At 35.7% G+C, this 14,471-nt stretch overlaps 1 protein-coding gene across 6 annotated transcripts in view; it reads right to left on the minus strand.

Moving 5' to 3' along the window:
- The window catches only part of FNBP1L (formin binding protein 1 like), a 126,588-nt gene that overhangs the window by 8,621 nt on the left and 103,496 nt on the right, over positions 1-14,471 (minus strand). For 2 of the 6 annotated variants that reach the window (XM_035718005.2, XM_035718008.2), the window contains 6 exons: positions 11,993-12,102; positions 8,939-9,071; positions 8,461-8,555; positions 6,312-6,460; positions 4,547-4,705; positions 1,071-2,619 (listed from right to left, as the gene is read on the minus strand). In XM_035718005.2, coding sequence (XP_035573898.1) covers positions 2,552-2,619; positions 4,547-4,705; positions 6,312-6,460; positions 8,461-8,555; positions 8,939-9,071; positions 11,993-12,102 — 714 coding nt within the window. In that variant the 3' untranslated portion in view covers positions 1,071-2,551. Of the gene's footprint in view, positions 1-1,070; positions 4,706-6,311; positions 6,461-8,460; positions 8,556-8,938; positions 9,072-11,992; positions 12,103-14,471 lie in introns of those variants that run through there. The other 4 variants (XM_035718007.2, XM_035718006.2, XM_049111664.1 and 1 more) reach the window with 4 other exon arrangements.

Below are 14,471 nucleotides of genomic sequence, written 5' to 3' on the forward strand. Positions count from 1 at the left end.
GGCAAAATTATCAAGTACTTTTAAGAGCTGTCAAACTTCCCAGAATTTACTGTTCACATTTTGTATTTTTCCATCCCTAATCTTTTGGCACCTCTTATATTTTCTGTAGTTTCTTACTCCAGTAACTATACTCAGGAATATATTTGATCCCAGGCATTAAGCTCATTGAAATAGGTTTGGTGTTTCTTTAGCATTTTTTCATCTAAATGAATACCTTCTCACAAAGAAAATCTATCCCTTTTCAACAAGTCTGGAGATCCTTTCTCTCTTAATATTGTTAAAAGGGCGTTATCTTTCCCTAGCAAGTAGGATTTGACTTCCCTGATCTCAATTCAGATAGTAAAAGCCCTTTTCATTGTTTTGAAATTTTGTTGTTGACACCATTTTCCTGCTATTTTGTGTGTGTCCCTACTTCCAAGCCTGGCATGGATCTCTAAATTTTAATCACTACAATTGCAACCCCTCATTGTTCAGGATCAACTCTGAGTTTTAGTATCTTTTGGGGTTTCTAGAAGCTAATAGTCATGGTTTCATACTTGCCCTTCTAAAAAACTAAATCTTCTGAAATTAAGACTTCCTAAAATGACAGATGTGACACTAATCGTGACAAACACTGCCTTTCCATGCTTTGAAATGCCAGGAAGATACAGGCGCTTTCTGATCAGGAATTCAAGCAGAAGCAAAGGAAGTGCTGACCATTAGGGTAGATCAAGCTATGTGGTATAGGGACACTTCTTATGAATGCAGAGGATAAGATGCTGTAAAAGATAAGTTTGTGCAACACACCTATGGTAGAATAAAGATTTTAAAAATCCAAATTACTATATTCAACTTAAATTCACTCTGAAGAACAGTTTACCTTTTCTTACCTTTACGAAAGTTTAAAGGAAACTACAACTGGAATAAAATTTCCAACTGCTTTGCAAAAAAGGTCATCCAAAACAGATGCTTCCACTTATGGAACTTGTCATCAACTTTATATCATCAGGAATTTAGCAAATCCAAGAACAAAGTCATTCCATCTCTTTAGTTCACATAGGAATAAGAGATAACACACTATACACCTTAACTGACCATGAAAAGATTGTTTTATTCCATGAAAATATTCTCAACAGAGAACACTATCTTAAACAAAGCATTTACCATTAAATCAACATGTGCACAAAAAGAGTAAAAATTACTGAAAAATTAAAGATTTCTTTTGGACAATTCACATGTTCAAAATTTAAGAATGATTTAAGAATGATTTAAACTGTGCAAGTACAAATGTCTGTCCTATTGTAATAATCCATGTACAGGTTGCACTACTCCACGTGAAGGACCTTGCCTCCTACGGAAGCAAATCCTGCTTTGAGAAAAACAAACAGTAGCTTGAAAAGAACAGTTAGTCCTTACAAGAAAGCCTTAAACTTTGCCCTCCGTGGCTGTCAGCCAAAAAAACACAAGCACTTCAGGCTTTGTACAGAGGACAAACACAGTCAGATCACATTTCCTGCTCATTGCTAACCTTTAAAATAAAAACAGCACTAGATTTTAAAACTACTTTATGTAGTCTGTCAGTACTGAATAATGTCACATTATATAAATAACCCTGTAAAGAGATTCAAAGTCTAAACTTTATAGTTTACTAGCCTCAAAGGTAATACACTATATGTCAGCTGTGTAACAGGGGTATACTTGATCTTATGAAGGCATTAACTTTCACACAATTGTCATTCAGTTTTAGTATAACTGGTAGTACAATTCAAATAACACTGGGGAAAAATTATTAAAGCAGTCACACAGCTTCTAAAATATTGCTTAAAATTCAATAATACACAGACCATTTCACGTTCCTTCTTCCCTCAAAACAGTAAAGAACAAAATTAATGAAGCTTCTGTGGTACAAATATCACCCTCCCCCCAACCCATGCCCATCTCCCTAGGAAACATCACTAAGAAATTAGTTAAGATACACGTCATTAACAGAATCACAAATGCGAGGCAGGACAACATGAGCAACAGGAGCACTAACAACAATTATATTTACAAGTATAAACATACAGAAATTTCCATTTTACAATTAAAAGTGCACAAAGATCATTACAAAGTTTCACTAAATTTTATCTGGTTCAAACAAAAGCATCACTTGAAAACAGACTATCATTGTAATAATCAAATAAGAACATGGTCACCCCAAATTAAAACACAATGGGGGGGGGTCCATAAAACTTCTCATAAAAACACTGAGTAAAGTAAAATGGACTTGGACATGTCTTTAGCTTGATGCATAAATTTGAAGATGCACCATCAAACATGGTAGAGCTCTAAAAGCCACCTACCAAGGCTATACCGGCATCCGCAGCAGCGCTGCCGAGTTAAAGGAGGTCGCACTGAGCTGACACCTAAAGCCCTTTGTGGGATACTGTAGTGGTAGTGTTGGCAATCAACAGATTTAGGCACTCTAGTTTAAGGCAGCATTTGAATGGAAGCAGCTGACTTCTGACAACAGTCCTTTGTCTTGAGGTGGTGAGTATCTTGCGTGTTTATGATGCCAGGATTTCAGTGCTGACTATAGATTCTTCTCAGACTGAGGTGAAGATATATCACGTTTCAGAGTTCTTTCAACTGGGCTGTAGGCTAGAGCAGAGATGTTTTCTTTTTCTTATCATAATTACTTCAGGTTCACAAACTACATCTTCATAATGCCAAAACTGGAATGTTTGTAGTGGGGAAGTTATAGCAGCGTACACGAATACTAGGATGGAAACATTAGTGCTGGAGATGTCTGACACAGTGACTCACACTACAAATGTAAAACAAAACAAAGACTTTGACAAGAACAAGGGATTATAAAGACATGCCTGAAAAATCTAGCCCAATCGCTCTAGACATGCAACAGGATGTTAAGCAAGCACAGAGGTGGCGCAGGCAGACACTGACAAATGGCAAGGGTTCTAAGAGACAACAGGTCTAAAAGCCAATTAAAACAGAGCTGGGATAGATGGTCCTGTTGGGACAGCCAAATGTAAGACAAATTTCATGACAGCTCTGCATTCTTTCTGATTTAGACATCAGTAAAATAAATGGAAAAATGGTTAGCCATTTTTGGCTTTTTTCCCTTTATATGAATAATTGTGAATGAGGACTGGTATTACAATGATTCTTTAAAACAATGTATGGAAATGATAATGAAGTTAGTAAAAAAAAAAAAAATTATGTCTGCATGCACTCATGCAACTTGCTTCTCTCACTCTCTGAGCCTGACAACTCTAATACCCTCCCCCTAAAAGCAGCTGCATGTAACCTCCTTCAACATCTTGCCCATTTCCTCAGAAACCCTCTTCAGGAACCTGCAGTCCAGGAGGAAAAAGAAAAGAACAATTACTGAAGACCTTTGGTAAGACCAAAAGGGGTGCTCAGTTTAAAGTGTCTGTCCCAAATGTCTCTAAAATCATTTTACAGTCAGCTATGTGAAAACACCAGAAAAATCTGGAACGTGAACAAAATTTAGGACCAGTCTCGTTTCCTCACTTTACTTCCCCACATGACCAGCACTGCACAACCCTTAATTATACAGTATTCCAACAAATACTTGTTGAAATTAATTGGAAAAAAATAATCTTGAATTGATGATTAAGCTAAAATGAGGAAATGCCCTAAATGATGGTACAGATATAGTCCTCCAACTCAGTCAAAAGTTCTTTCTTTTCAAAGTAAAATTTGCTAGTACTTTCAAGATTTCCTCAGTTTACTTAGAATCTATTTTCCTATTTATAATTGCTAAATGCTAAATAATCACAAAAGTAGTACTTCCCAAAAGACATTTTCAAGATAAAAAAAATACAAGTGTTAATTTGGAAGGAAGTTTTTATGTTATTGAAAATCATTAGTTTACTGATGAAAATATTTTCAGGTCTCAAAAGAAAACCATTTTATTCACATAAGAGCTAGACTAGGTTGATTTATTTTACAGGTCTCTTAATTAGCCTCTACTAGAATAGATTTATATTTGAGGTGTTTGCTTTCTTCCTTTAAGAAACCAAAGCTAAGAATACAGAGAAAAAGGAAAAAGTAGTTACACAAACTCCTAGGCCAGTAGTTACACAAACTCCTAGGCCAAACCACTCTTTTGGGAGTTAGCTTTCAGAGCAGTTTTACTTATTTGAATTCACTTACAGTCACTGTGTTTTTTGGAGCAAAGTGTGTGTTAGGGAGGAGGGCTTTTTATATATGGATTCCTGCCCAACACATCAAATTCTATGACTTATAAGGCAGAAAAACACAAATCTTTCACAGAGACTTAAGCAGGACATAAAGCAAAAGGCATCAATTAAGCTTCACATCGACGTCACTCAAATGGTAAAACATCACGAGAACAGTTTCTTGTGGTAATATTCACATCTTTAAGATTGAGCCTACACTCAGCTCACATAGTGAACAATGTATCTTGGATGCCCTTTAAGTTTTCTTATGTTTTCCCACCCGTTGAGTATTTTTATGTTATCGTTCCTATGTCATATTTGTCACAAAGCTGCCTGATTAGTTTAGATGTAAGTTACTGCACCTTTACTGTTTTTCTCTAGAGTTACATCTATGTATGATGTAGGAACGTAGCCTTCTTCACCGTTCTGTCTCCGAGCTCTTGTCCATCCATCACCTTTGTCTTCCTCAATAATGTATAGAACTTCACCTTCTTTCATTGCCAGGGTACCTTCATTATGTCCTAAATGAGAGTTTTCATAGCATGAGCATAATTAAGTGATAATTTTGAATAAAAGTTACAAATACAACACAACAAATGACATGAAACCCAACTAGATTTCAATGTCCCTAGAACCAAGAGCCCACTGACTGTCATTAGCAACAGCTCTATGATGCTTTTGTAGTTTATCCAACACTTTCACATACCTTATCTCACTGGAAATGCAAATAACCCTGGGAAACTGGCATTAATATCACCCCCATGGAATAGATGAAGTATCTGAGCTACAACGATATAGGATTGGAAAGGATCCTCTACTTCCCTACTCCAACTCCTTTCCCAAATTTGAGGCGTTGCTGTCTAGAAAATTCATGAGGTGTGGATCATGAAAATATTAATAAGACTGTGGGAGGGTAAGAAGAAAAAAGAAAAGATAGTTTGGAGAGGAAGTAGAGAAAAACACAGGTTCAACTCTGGTGATGGTGGATGCAGAACAGTCACAGCCACAAAGCACAAAACTTCCTTCAAAACTTCAGAAGAGGGATCCCTGGGTGGCGCAGCGGTTTACCGCCTGCATTTGGCCTGGGGCGTGATCTTGGAGACCCGGGATCGAATCCCACGTCAGGCTCCCGGTGCATGGAGCCTGCTTCTCCCTCTGCCTATGTCTCTGCCTCTCTCTCTCTCTCTATCATAAATAAAAAAAAAAAAAAAAAAACAAAAAAACAAAAACTTCAGAAGACTTAGTTAGGGCTATTTTTCCCCATTGCCAACCACTTCCAACATGCTTAGCAGTAACAGTTTTCACAAATGAATCTTCATTTAATATATGCTAAATTCTCTAGGTTACATTATAGCAAGATCTTATTTAATACTATTTTCTCAAAATGAGCAGTAACTAAAAACTTTACTCAACTTTAAAACTAATAGAATGGATGGATGGATGAGAAAGGACCTTAAACTCATATACCATTTTAGAACAACTTATTTGTGAAAGTGTTACTCTGCTCCTCTGTGAATTGAGGAAAAGGATTTTTCATAGTCCAACAGAGGGAAGGGCAACAAAAAAAACCTGCAAGAGAGAACCACAATGTCTTCTCTCACAGGGACTGTTCTTCAACCTTCACAGGGGAAGGATGGCATAATCAGAAGTGACCACATTCTCTCCTCTACTGAAAATATGGCCTACAGAGTCAGGATACAGTCGGGACATCCAACCATGCCATTTGCCTACTAGTACCTGTCTCTCAGTGTTAGCAAGTTACAAGAAAGATCTTAAAGTGGCATCTATTAGCCTTCCATTTCCTAGGTTGAGTTACATGCTCAAGCTGCTTCAACTGTGATGAATACATGTAGTATTAGTAAGATCTCTGGGGGAAATTAAATTCTGTATCAGTCAAAGTTGATAATTAAATAAATATCTGTACTAGGATGCTGATAACACAGGTAATTTTCTTCCAGTGTCAGGTACTTCTATTTGTAATACACTTAAAATAAAAATATTCATACTAATGAACTGGGAGTACAGTTTGCTGACAATGTATTATTCAACTAAGGACACTAAAGTGCATGATTCAATGTACATAGACTTTAAGGAACCAGTTTTATCAAATACAAAAGAAAACCATACCATCAAAAGGGTAGATAGCTTTGCAGTGTCCAATAGCAGGCAAGGGATCGTCGTCTTCAAATTCATCATCAAACTCATTGTGGTGACTATGTTGCTGGGGTGGCCCACGGACTTCTTGGTTTGCATCATCAGTGTAACTTCCCTCAGGACTATAAAACAGGAAAGTATACCTTGTCAAGTATCAGAAACATGGGAAACTTTTGTCCTATCTACAAGTTGATCTCAGGATCAATTCAGAGAACTAAATACCAATGACACAGTTCCAAATAAAGCCTTTATATATACATCAATTGCTGGTAATACAAAATGCTTCTTTGTTGAAATTCCTGAAATTAAATAACTACAATGTTCTAAGCATATGGCATGCATTCAGTAAATATGTCTATCACTGGTTCCAGAGATAAAATGGAGAAATGTAGGGGACACTTGTCTTTCATCATCCTGGATTTATCACTTCCTCTTTTGGCAAAAGAACCCTAAAATTTCATAGGGGACCCACCCAGACCCACGTTCAGTTCACAGTGTTCAGGCAGAGTGAATAGCTCACGAGGAGGCTTATAACCTCATCAGGTAGAAGAGACCCACAGAGACTTTTCTTTAGGATTGAAGAGAAGCCCCCTCCCTGCCTTCTCCACTGGACTTGAACCTGGAGAAATAGGAGGCCAGAACTTTGGAAGATCATCACATGAAGCCTTTGAATGAAGCTAACATAGTGGAAGGCACAACTGTGAGGTGGAGAGAAACAGTTCTATTATCTGAGTTCCTAGATCAAGCTCTCCCTAAAACCAGCCAATAACACTCCTTTTTAGTGTAAGCCATTTTGGGTATTTATTCTGTCACTGAAAGCAAAAAGACTCCTGATAAAGTCACTTCCAATTAATCACGCTAACAAGGTTAGTAAAACTTAGAAAATTCAGAAGAGTAGGTAATCAAAAGGCATTTTTTTCTAAAAAACTTTTAAGAGAAAAATGCTAATAATTTTGCTTAAGACTCAATGACTGAATAAAATAATGGGAAAATCTATATGATTAGAAATTAAGAGCACTTTCTGTATGCTTGGAAGCCATGTTCTTAAATAATGTAAGCCAGAGATTAAATTACCCTAAGGTAGTTTTACCTAGTAACAAAAACCAGTATATAAAAAAAACAAAAAACAAAAAACAAAACAGTATATCTCTATTTTTCAAAAAATGGTAACATAGGAAAAGAGAAGAACTGACATTTGTCAAACATGTAATTCCCAGGTATTTTACTATGATGTGCTTTATATATTATTTCATTTATTAGTAATATGACAGGTATTTCAATCTCTATTTTTATATTTTAGGAAACTGAGACAGATTATTAAAAATAAACTTGTTCAAATTATACTGTGATTAAATAGCAAACCAAGATTTGATACTAGATCTCTCAAGTTCTAAGGAGAATCCTAACTTGTTAGATTTTAGTGGGGATGGGGGGTGATGGAAGACATACATGGAGGGGAAAATGTCACAAAATGGTATGAAAACATAGAAACTGGGATCCCTGAGTGGCGCAGCGGTTTGGCGCCTGCCTTTGGCCCAGGGCGTGATCCCGGAGACCCCGGATCGAATCCCACATCGGGCTCCTGGTGCATGGAGCCTGCTTCTCCCTCTGCCTGTGTCTCTGCCTCTCTCTCTCTCTCTGTAACTATCATAAATAAATAAAAATTAAAAAAAAAAAAAAAAGAAAACATAGAAACTTAGCAAAATGCCTTTTGGAAGCTCTGATTCAAACCAACAAAACAGATTTCTTTTTTCCTTCACAGAACTTTGAACAACTTGACACTTAAATTTTTCTTTGGCATAAGCCATCCAATTCCATCTAAACCTTAGAATCTTCCCAGGTCGGAGAAGCCTATGCCTCCAGACTGTAGCTCCATGAATTTTCTGTTCATACCTCTGTTTTTGGATGCATGACAATGTGGGACAGACCAGCAATAGGAAATTTCATATTTTACCAGTAGCTATTGTAAAGAAAAAATCATTTAGGTTCATAAGACTAATGTCACTAAAAGCCAAACCTGTTAAATCAGGAAAGAAGAAAAAGAATTATATGAAGTTTAGGACAAAAGGGTGAGAAAAGTCTGAGAGAAAAGAAGAAATACAAATAAAATGCAAAAAGTAACCTTTCTCGTCCCTGTGTTACAAGATGATTTATGTCACTGCTATGTCTTCTGTCTCCTCTCCCACCTGTTTTGCCTTCAACTTCAGAGAGCCAAGCCTTAGGAAAAAATAAATAATACTGAGCTCAATAAATATTTTAAAAAGCTCCTGAGATAGTCTACATTTAAAATGTGCTTTGAGCTTTTATAATTACATAATTCTTAAAGAAGGGAAACCTTTATTCCAGTTTGATCAATGATTGCATTTACAGCTGATAAGAAAAGCATAAATGTTTAGTTTTACATAGTTTTAATTAAGAAAAGGAAAAACTCTGAGGAACTAATTCTAAAGATTATATACCATGATTCCTTTCTTTTAGATTATAAACCCTAAAACAATCAATAAAAATTTGAAGATGAAACTGTAGCAAAAACCAACTTATCATAATGAAGTTTATAAAAATGAATTTACCTTAGACAAACTGCAGAACAACAAACCTACCTCATTCTTGTGGATTTCCATTCGAAGGCGGTCAATGTTATTCATGGTTTCTGCTAATTTAGGCTGCAAACTCCCTGGATCCCCCATTTGTGGATTTTTCTCATACACATCTTTCATTTTGTTGAGTGCTTCTCTGGAAATGGGAAGGAAGTGACAGAATTAAATATTCACTTCATATGTTCCCAGATAAAAGAGTTTCATTTGATTTTGGGGACTCTCACGTAGCCTAATCTTATCTCTTTAAATTTAGTCACATATTACCTACTTAACGATAATCTGCATAATGATGATAATGTATATAGAATTAGTAATTTACGGAGACAGTCTTTTAAAATATTTGAAATAAAAAAAAAATAGGGATCCCTGGGTGGCGCAGCGGTTTGGCGCCTGCCTTTGGCCCAGGGCGCGATCCTGGAGACCCGGGATCGAATCCCACATCGGGCATCCCGGTGCATGGAGCCTGCTTATCCCTCTGCCTATGTCTCTGCCTCTCTCTCTCTCTATCATAAATAAGTGAAAATTGAAAAAAAAGACTAAAAAAAAAAAAAATAAAATAAATTTCTCATTTATGAGATTTTATATTTATATAGTACATATAAATATATATTGCATATACATATATTGTGTATGTATATATTATGTATGTCTTTGTACACATACCGTTTTAATCAAGGCCTGGAAGAATATTCCTCAATATTCTTAAACTCCTCATGGCTCAACTCAAATTCATTATATCTTCATACAGATATATATTCCCCGGTGTGCCTCATCTTAAACCCTAGCATCTTTGTCCTCCAGCTCATCCATGCTAGAAATAGGAATGCCATATTTCACTTGAGCCTCTCCCAGTTCATTCATCTCTTCATTACTCTAATCATATCACTGCCAGTTATACCTCAATCAGAGCTCTGTGACTCCTTCTAACATCTGACATTACTGACTCATACACTATAATACTCTTTTTCCCTCTTCATTTCCTAGAGGTTACATTTCCTTTTCCCTTCTCACCTCTGCTGTCTCATCTTTCTCAGTGGATCCTTCTCTACCCCTGTTCAACTTTTAAATGTGTGTTACATAAAATGACAACAAAGGTTTCTTCTCACCTCATCCTACACTTCTTTTTGAAAATGATCTCTTCCTGCTTTGTTTTTTTACTGGTTTTATTGATACATAATGGACTCTTACTACCTTTAGAGGATACTCAAATATCTCCAGTCTTCCTTCTTTCCTAAGTTCTAGACACCTTGAACAAGTATCCTTTCTGTGATCCATCTAAGTGCCATGTTTTTTTAATTTTATGCTCTTCAGTGATTTTTTTCTTTTAAGGTTTTATTTATTTATTTGAGAGACAGTGAGAGAAAGAGCAGAAGTGGCAGAGGGAAAGGAAAGGGGGCTTCCCACTGAGCAGGGAACCCAACATGGGGCTCAATCCCAGGACCCCAAGCTGAAGGCAGACGCTTTACTGACTGAGCCACCCAGGAACCCCTGATTTTTCTTTATAAAATAAGCCCCTAAGTGTAATGAAGTACTGTCTAGTGTTTTAAGTGCAAGAAGGCTGTGAGGTGCGTTATGGAAAAAATACATGTGGTTACATAGGTTTTGTTCATGCATGAGTTACAGTGCTATTGGCCCTGAGTTCAAAGTTACTGAATCAGGGCACCTGGGTGGCCCAGTGTTTGAGCATCTGCCTTTAGCTCAGTTCATGATTCCAGGGTCCTGGGATTGAGTGTGGGAAGCCTGCTTCTCCCTCTGCCTAAGTCTCTGTGTCTCTCATGAATAAATAGATAAAATCTTAAAAAAAAAATTTCTGAATCAACAATATATATTAGCTAATGTCTTCAAACAGAAACACACGTAAAACAAGGTTATAATCTGGGCACCTGGGTGGCTTAGTCACTTAAGCATCCGACCCTTGATTTTAGCTCAGGTCATGATCTCAAGGACTTGGGATCAAGCCCTGCATTGGGCTCCATGCTTAGCAGGGAGTAGGCTTGAGAATCCTCTCTCCTCTCCCTCTGCCCCTCCTCCCACTCAAACAAATAAATAAAATCTTAAACAAACAAACAAAAAAACAAGGTCATAATTGATCAGTTGATGAAAATGCTGTGACCAGAACCTAAATGGAGCCTACACCTGTATATTCCATTTCATTATTGACTAAATCAGTGTTCACTGTGACTTTATAGAACATAACTACCACCAAAAACAAGAATCGACTATATTACAATATTTATGATTAAGCATCCTATCATAACTGATGTACAATTCTTAACATCAAAACTTCAATCATTTCTACACTTGAAACTAAAGTGACATTGTGTGTCAACTATACTACAATAACAGGAAAAACAAAACACAAAATCTGGAATAAAACTGCCTGAGCTGAGCTGCAAAAAAAAAACCCAAACCCCTCAAAAACCTTCAATCACTTGTACTAGAGTTTAAGCTCCAATTTTATTTTCAATATAAAAGCAGATAGTAAGGCACCAATTCACTGTAATAACCCTGTATTCATTATAACTATCTGTTCATGATAACAAAATTGAACTGAAGGAAACTTTTTATAACATTGAAAAAAAAATCACATCTATGAATCAATGAATCTGACGCTGTAAGTAATCAAGTATTATCTGCCGACACATCTTGCTGCAAACAAAATAATTACGGCTTTAGGTTTCTACTGAACTCAATTTATATATCAAAAAAAAAAAAAAAGAAATACATCAAAGTATCAGAGATAGTTAATGTTGGTGAAACTAGATAATGAATCTAGATAATGAATCATCAAACTATTTTGCAATATTACAGAAAGCATATATACAGACTACTGGCATCCAATAAGTAAACTGCAACCTAAGAAACAAACATTTCATTTTTATCTGTGACATGGCAATTATAAAATTTTTCAAAGTTTAGGAGCATATTTTTCCCCCAAAGGTATTTCAATTACAAATATAGGATTTTTAAACCTTTTATACATCACATTTCAACACATCATTCAAAGTAGACCCCTTAAGGAATAATAACGGTAGAAAAGACTTAATGGAAAAATACTTTTGGTCTGATTCTTTTTGTAGTTCTCTGTTAAGTTCATCGATGCGCTGCTGCAGCTTTTTACGTCTCTGTTCTGGTGGGAGATGACTGAAATCTTCTAGTGCTGGGCCCTGAAAAGAGAATCTAAATCATTATAAAAGACATCTTCAGGAAACTTTCTTTTTTAAGTAAACCCGCTATAAAATAAAAATATGTATCAGTTTTATAAAACAAAAATATGTATCAGTTTTTAAGTTTAATTTCAAATTAGCCCCCAAACAACCCTTTTTAAGAGGAAATCTAAACAGATATGTATGTTAATTAAAACTGTATTGAAGAAAGAACTCAAATTCCTGTCAGTTCATAAAATCATGAAACATAATAGGTAAAAATATAACCAGATAAAGAAAATTAGTAATGACCACTATCACATTATTTTCAGGTCTTGGCAGTTAAAATGAATACATATGAATCTTCTTACAGCAACAACAACAAAATGGAAACACTTAACATTTCTCACCTATACAAATAATTGTTTTATAGGTAACATCAGATTGCCAAATCAAATATTGCGAATGTTGACTGCAAATATGAGAAGTTTATACAAATAAGCAACTTACCTCATGAAAGATAACTAATTAGTGAAATGTATTTTAATATTGCATAGTCTTTCAATGATTATATTAAGCCACTCTTTAGAACCAAAACATACCTGATTGTTAAAAAACAAAAGGTAGAACTATCCACTGTGTGAAATGTAAGTAGAAATTATGCTAGAAAGGAGTTTATTTTCAATTATCTTTTTGTACAACCTAATAACATACCTCAGTAATTCCTGAAAGAAAGATATAATCCAAAAACGAGGTGATCCTTCTTTAGGAAAGATGCTGGATGTTTGAAAATGTTTTAGTACTTTAATATTCAAGAAACTGTATCATTTAAGAAAAAGTACTGGCATTTAGATGTAAACTTCTGATTCAAACTATGTCTTTCTTAAATGTTAATCATGTCACTCTTCTTTATCTTATTAGTTTACACAACAGAGCCATATTAGCAACTACTGATTTTCCATTTACTATAAACCCATATTTACATTAGTTTTTTTTTTTTAAAGATTTTATTTATTTATTCATGAGAGACACAGAGAGAGAGAGAGAGAGAGTGAGGCAGAGACACAGGCAGAGGGAGAAGCAGGCTCCATGCAGGGAGCCCGATGTGGGACTCAATCCCAGGACTCCAGGATCACACCCCAGGCTGAAGGCAGGCGCTAAACTGCTGAGCCACCCAGGCGTCCCTACATTAGTTTTTTATACACTCCAAAAACTGATGACATTTTTCTTTTTAAAATGGTGATTTTAAGAATATGCAAGTTCAATTTTTAAAATACTGTTGAAATGCATCCTTGCTCTTTGGGCCATTTATGCCTATAAGATATGCTAAGTAGCTTTATTTCATCATCTATAAGAATGTTTCCCAACTTTTAAAAAACTCACTTTTAGGAGGGTGCCATGATCAAAGGTAATATTTAATTAATAACAGAATCTCAATTTTCCCCAAGTGGCCTACACATTATGGATATTTAACAAGCTTGCCTTAAAAAAAGTAGGGCATCTTGTCTAAGTGGCTTTGTTTTTTAATCTACAAGTAGCAGAAATAAGAATCTGTTTATCAACTGAATCTGACCTAAATAAATGAATGGCAGAATTTCCTATACAAGGTAGGATGCCTTTAAATTATTATTTTTTTAAAGATTTTATTTATTTATTCATGAGAGACACAGAGAGAGAGAGGCAGAGACACAGGCAGAGGGAGAAGCAGGCTCCATTCAGGGAGCCCGACACGGGACTTGATCCCGGGATTCCGGGATCAGGCCCTGAGCTGAAGGCAAGTGCTAAACCAGTGAGCCACCCAGGCGTCCTGGTGCCTTTAAATTTAGTGGTCAATTATTAATGTAAGTTGTCAGATTTAATCTAATTTACATACAGGTTCTGAAAACTATTATATATGTGCCAAAGATAAAACTTTATATTTTTAAAATTCTGAAAAACTATTTAATAAAGAAATATATTTCAATGTTTTTTGGGGGGGAGTAATAAAATAAACTCACAATTACCTATATGTAAACCTGCCAGATTTCCACTTACTCCTAATTAAACCTTGTTCTCAAATTTATAAACAGTGGATACCTGTTAATAAATCCCATTTTGACATTATAACCTGTTGTTTTATAGAACATGAGAACTAAACACTACTTCCTATAGATATAAAGACCTTTGAGGCAGGAAACAACAACTTTTCCTATTACAAGGGAATTAATTTATAAAAGATCAGACTGCAAGTGTAAAAGAAAGTGGTCTGAAAGAGAGTGGTCTGTTTTTTCAAAAATAAACTATGCAAGGACCCAAAGACTTGGGGATTAGGTCTTCACAATGCAGTTCCATTAATGTGTCTGAAAGGTATAAAGGACCATCACACATACACGCTCACACACATACACTGT

The sequence above is a fragment of the Canis lupus genome, chromosome 6, assembly GCF_003254725.2.
Source record: "Canis lupus dingo isolate Sandy chromosome 6, ASM325472v2, whole genome shotgun sequence".
In the NCBI taxonomy this organism is placed as follows: domain Eukaryota; kingdom Metazoa; phylum Chordata; class Mammalia; order Carnivora; family Canidae; genus Canis; species Canis lupus.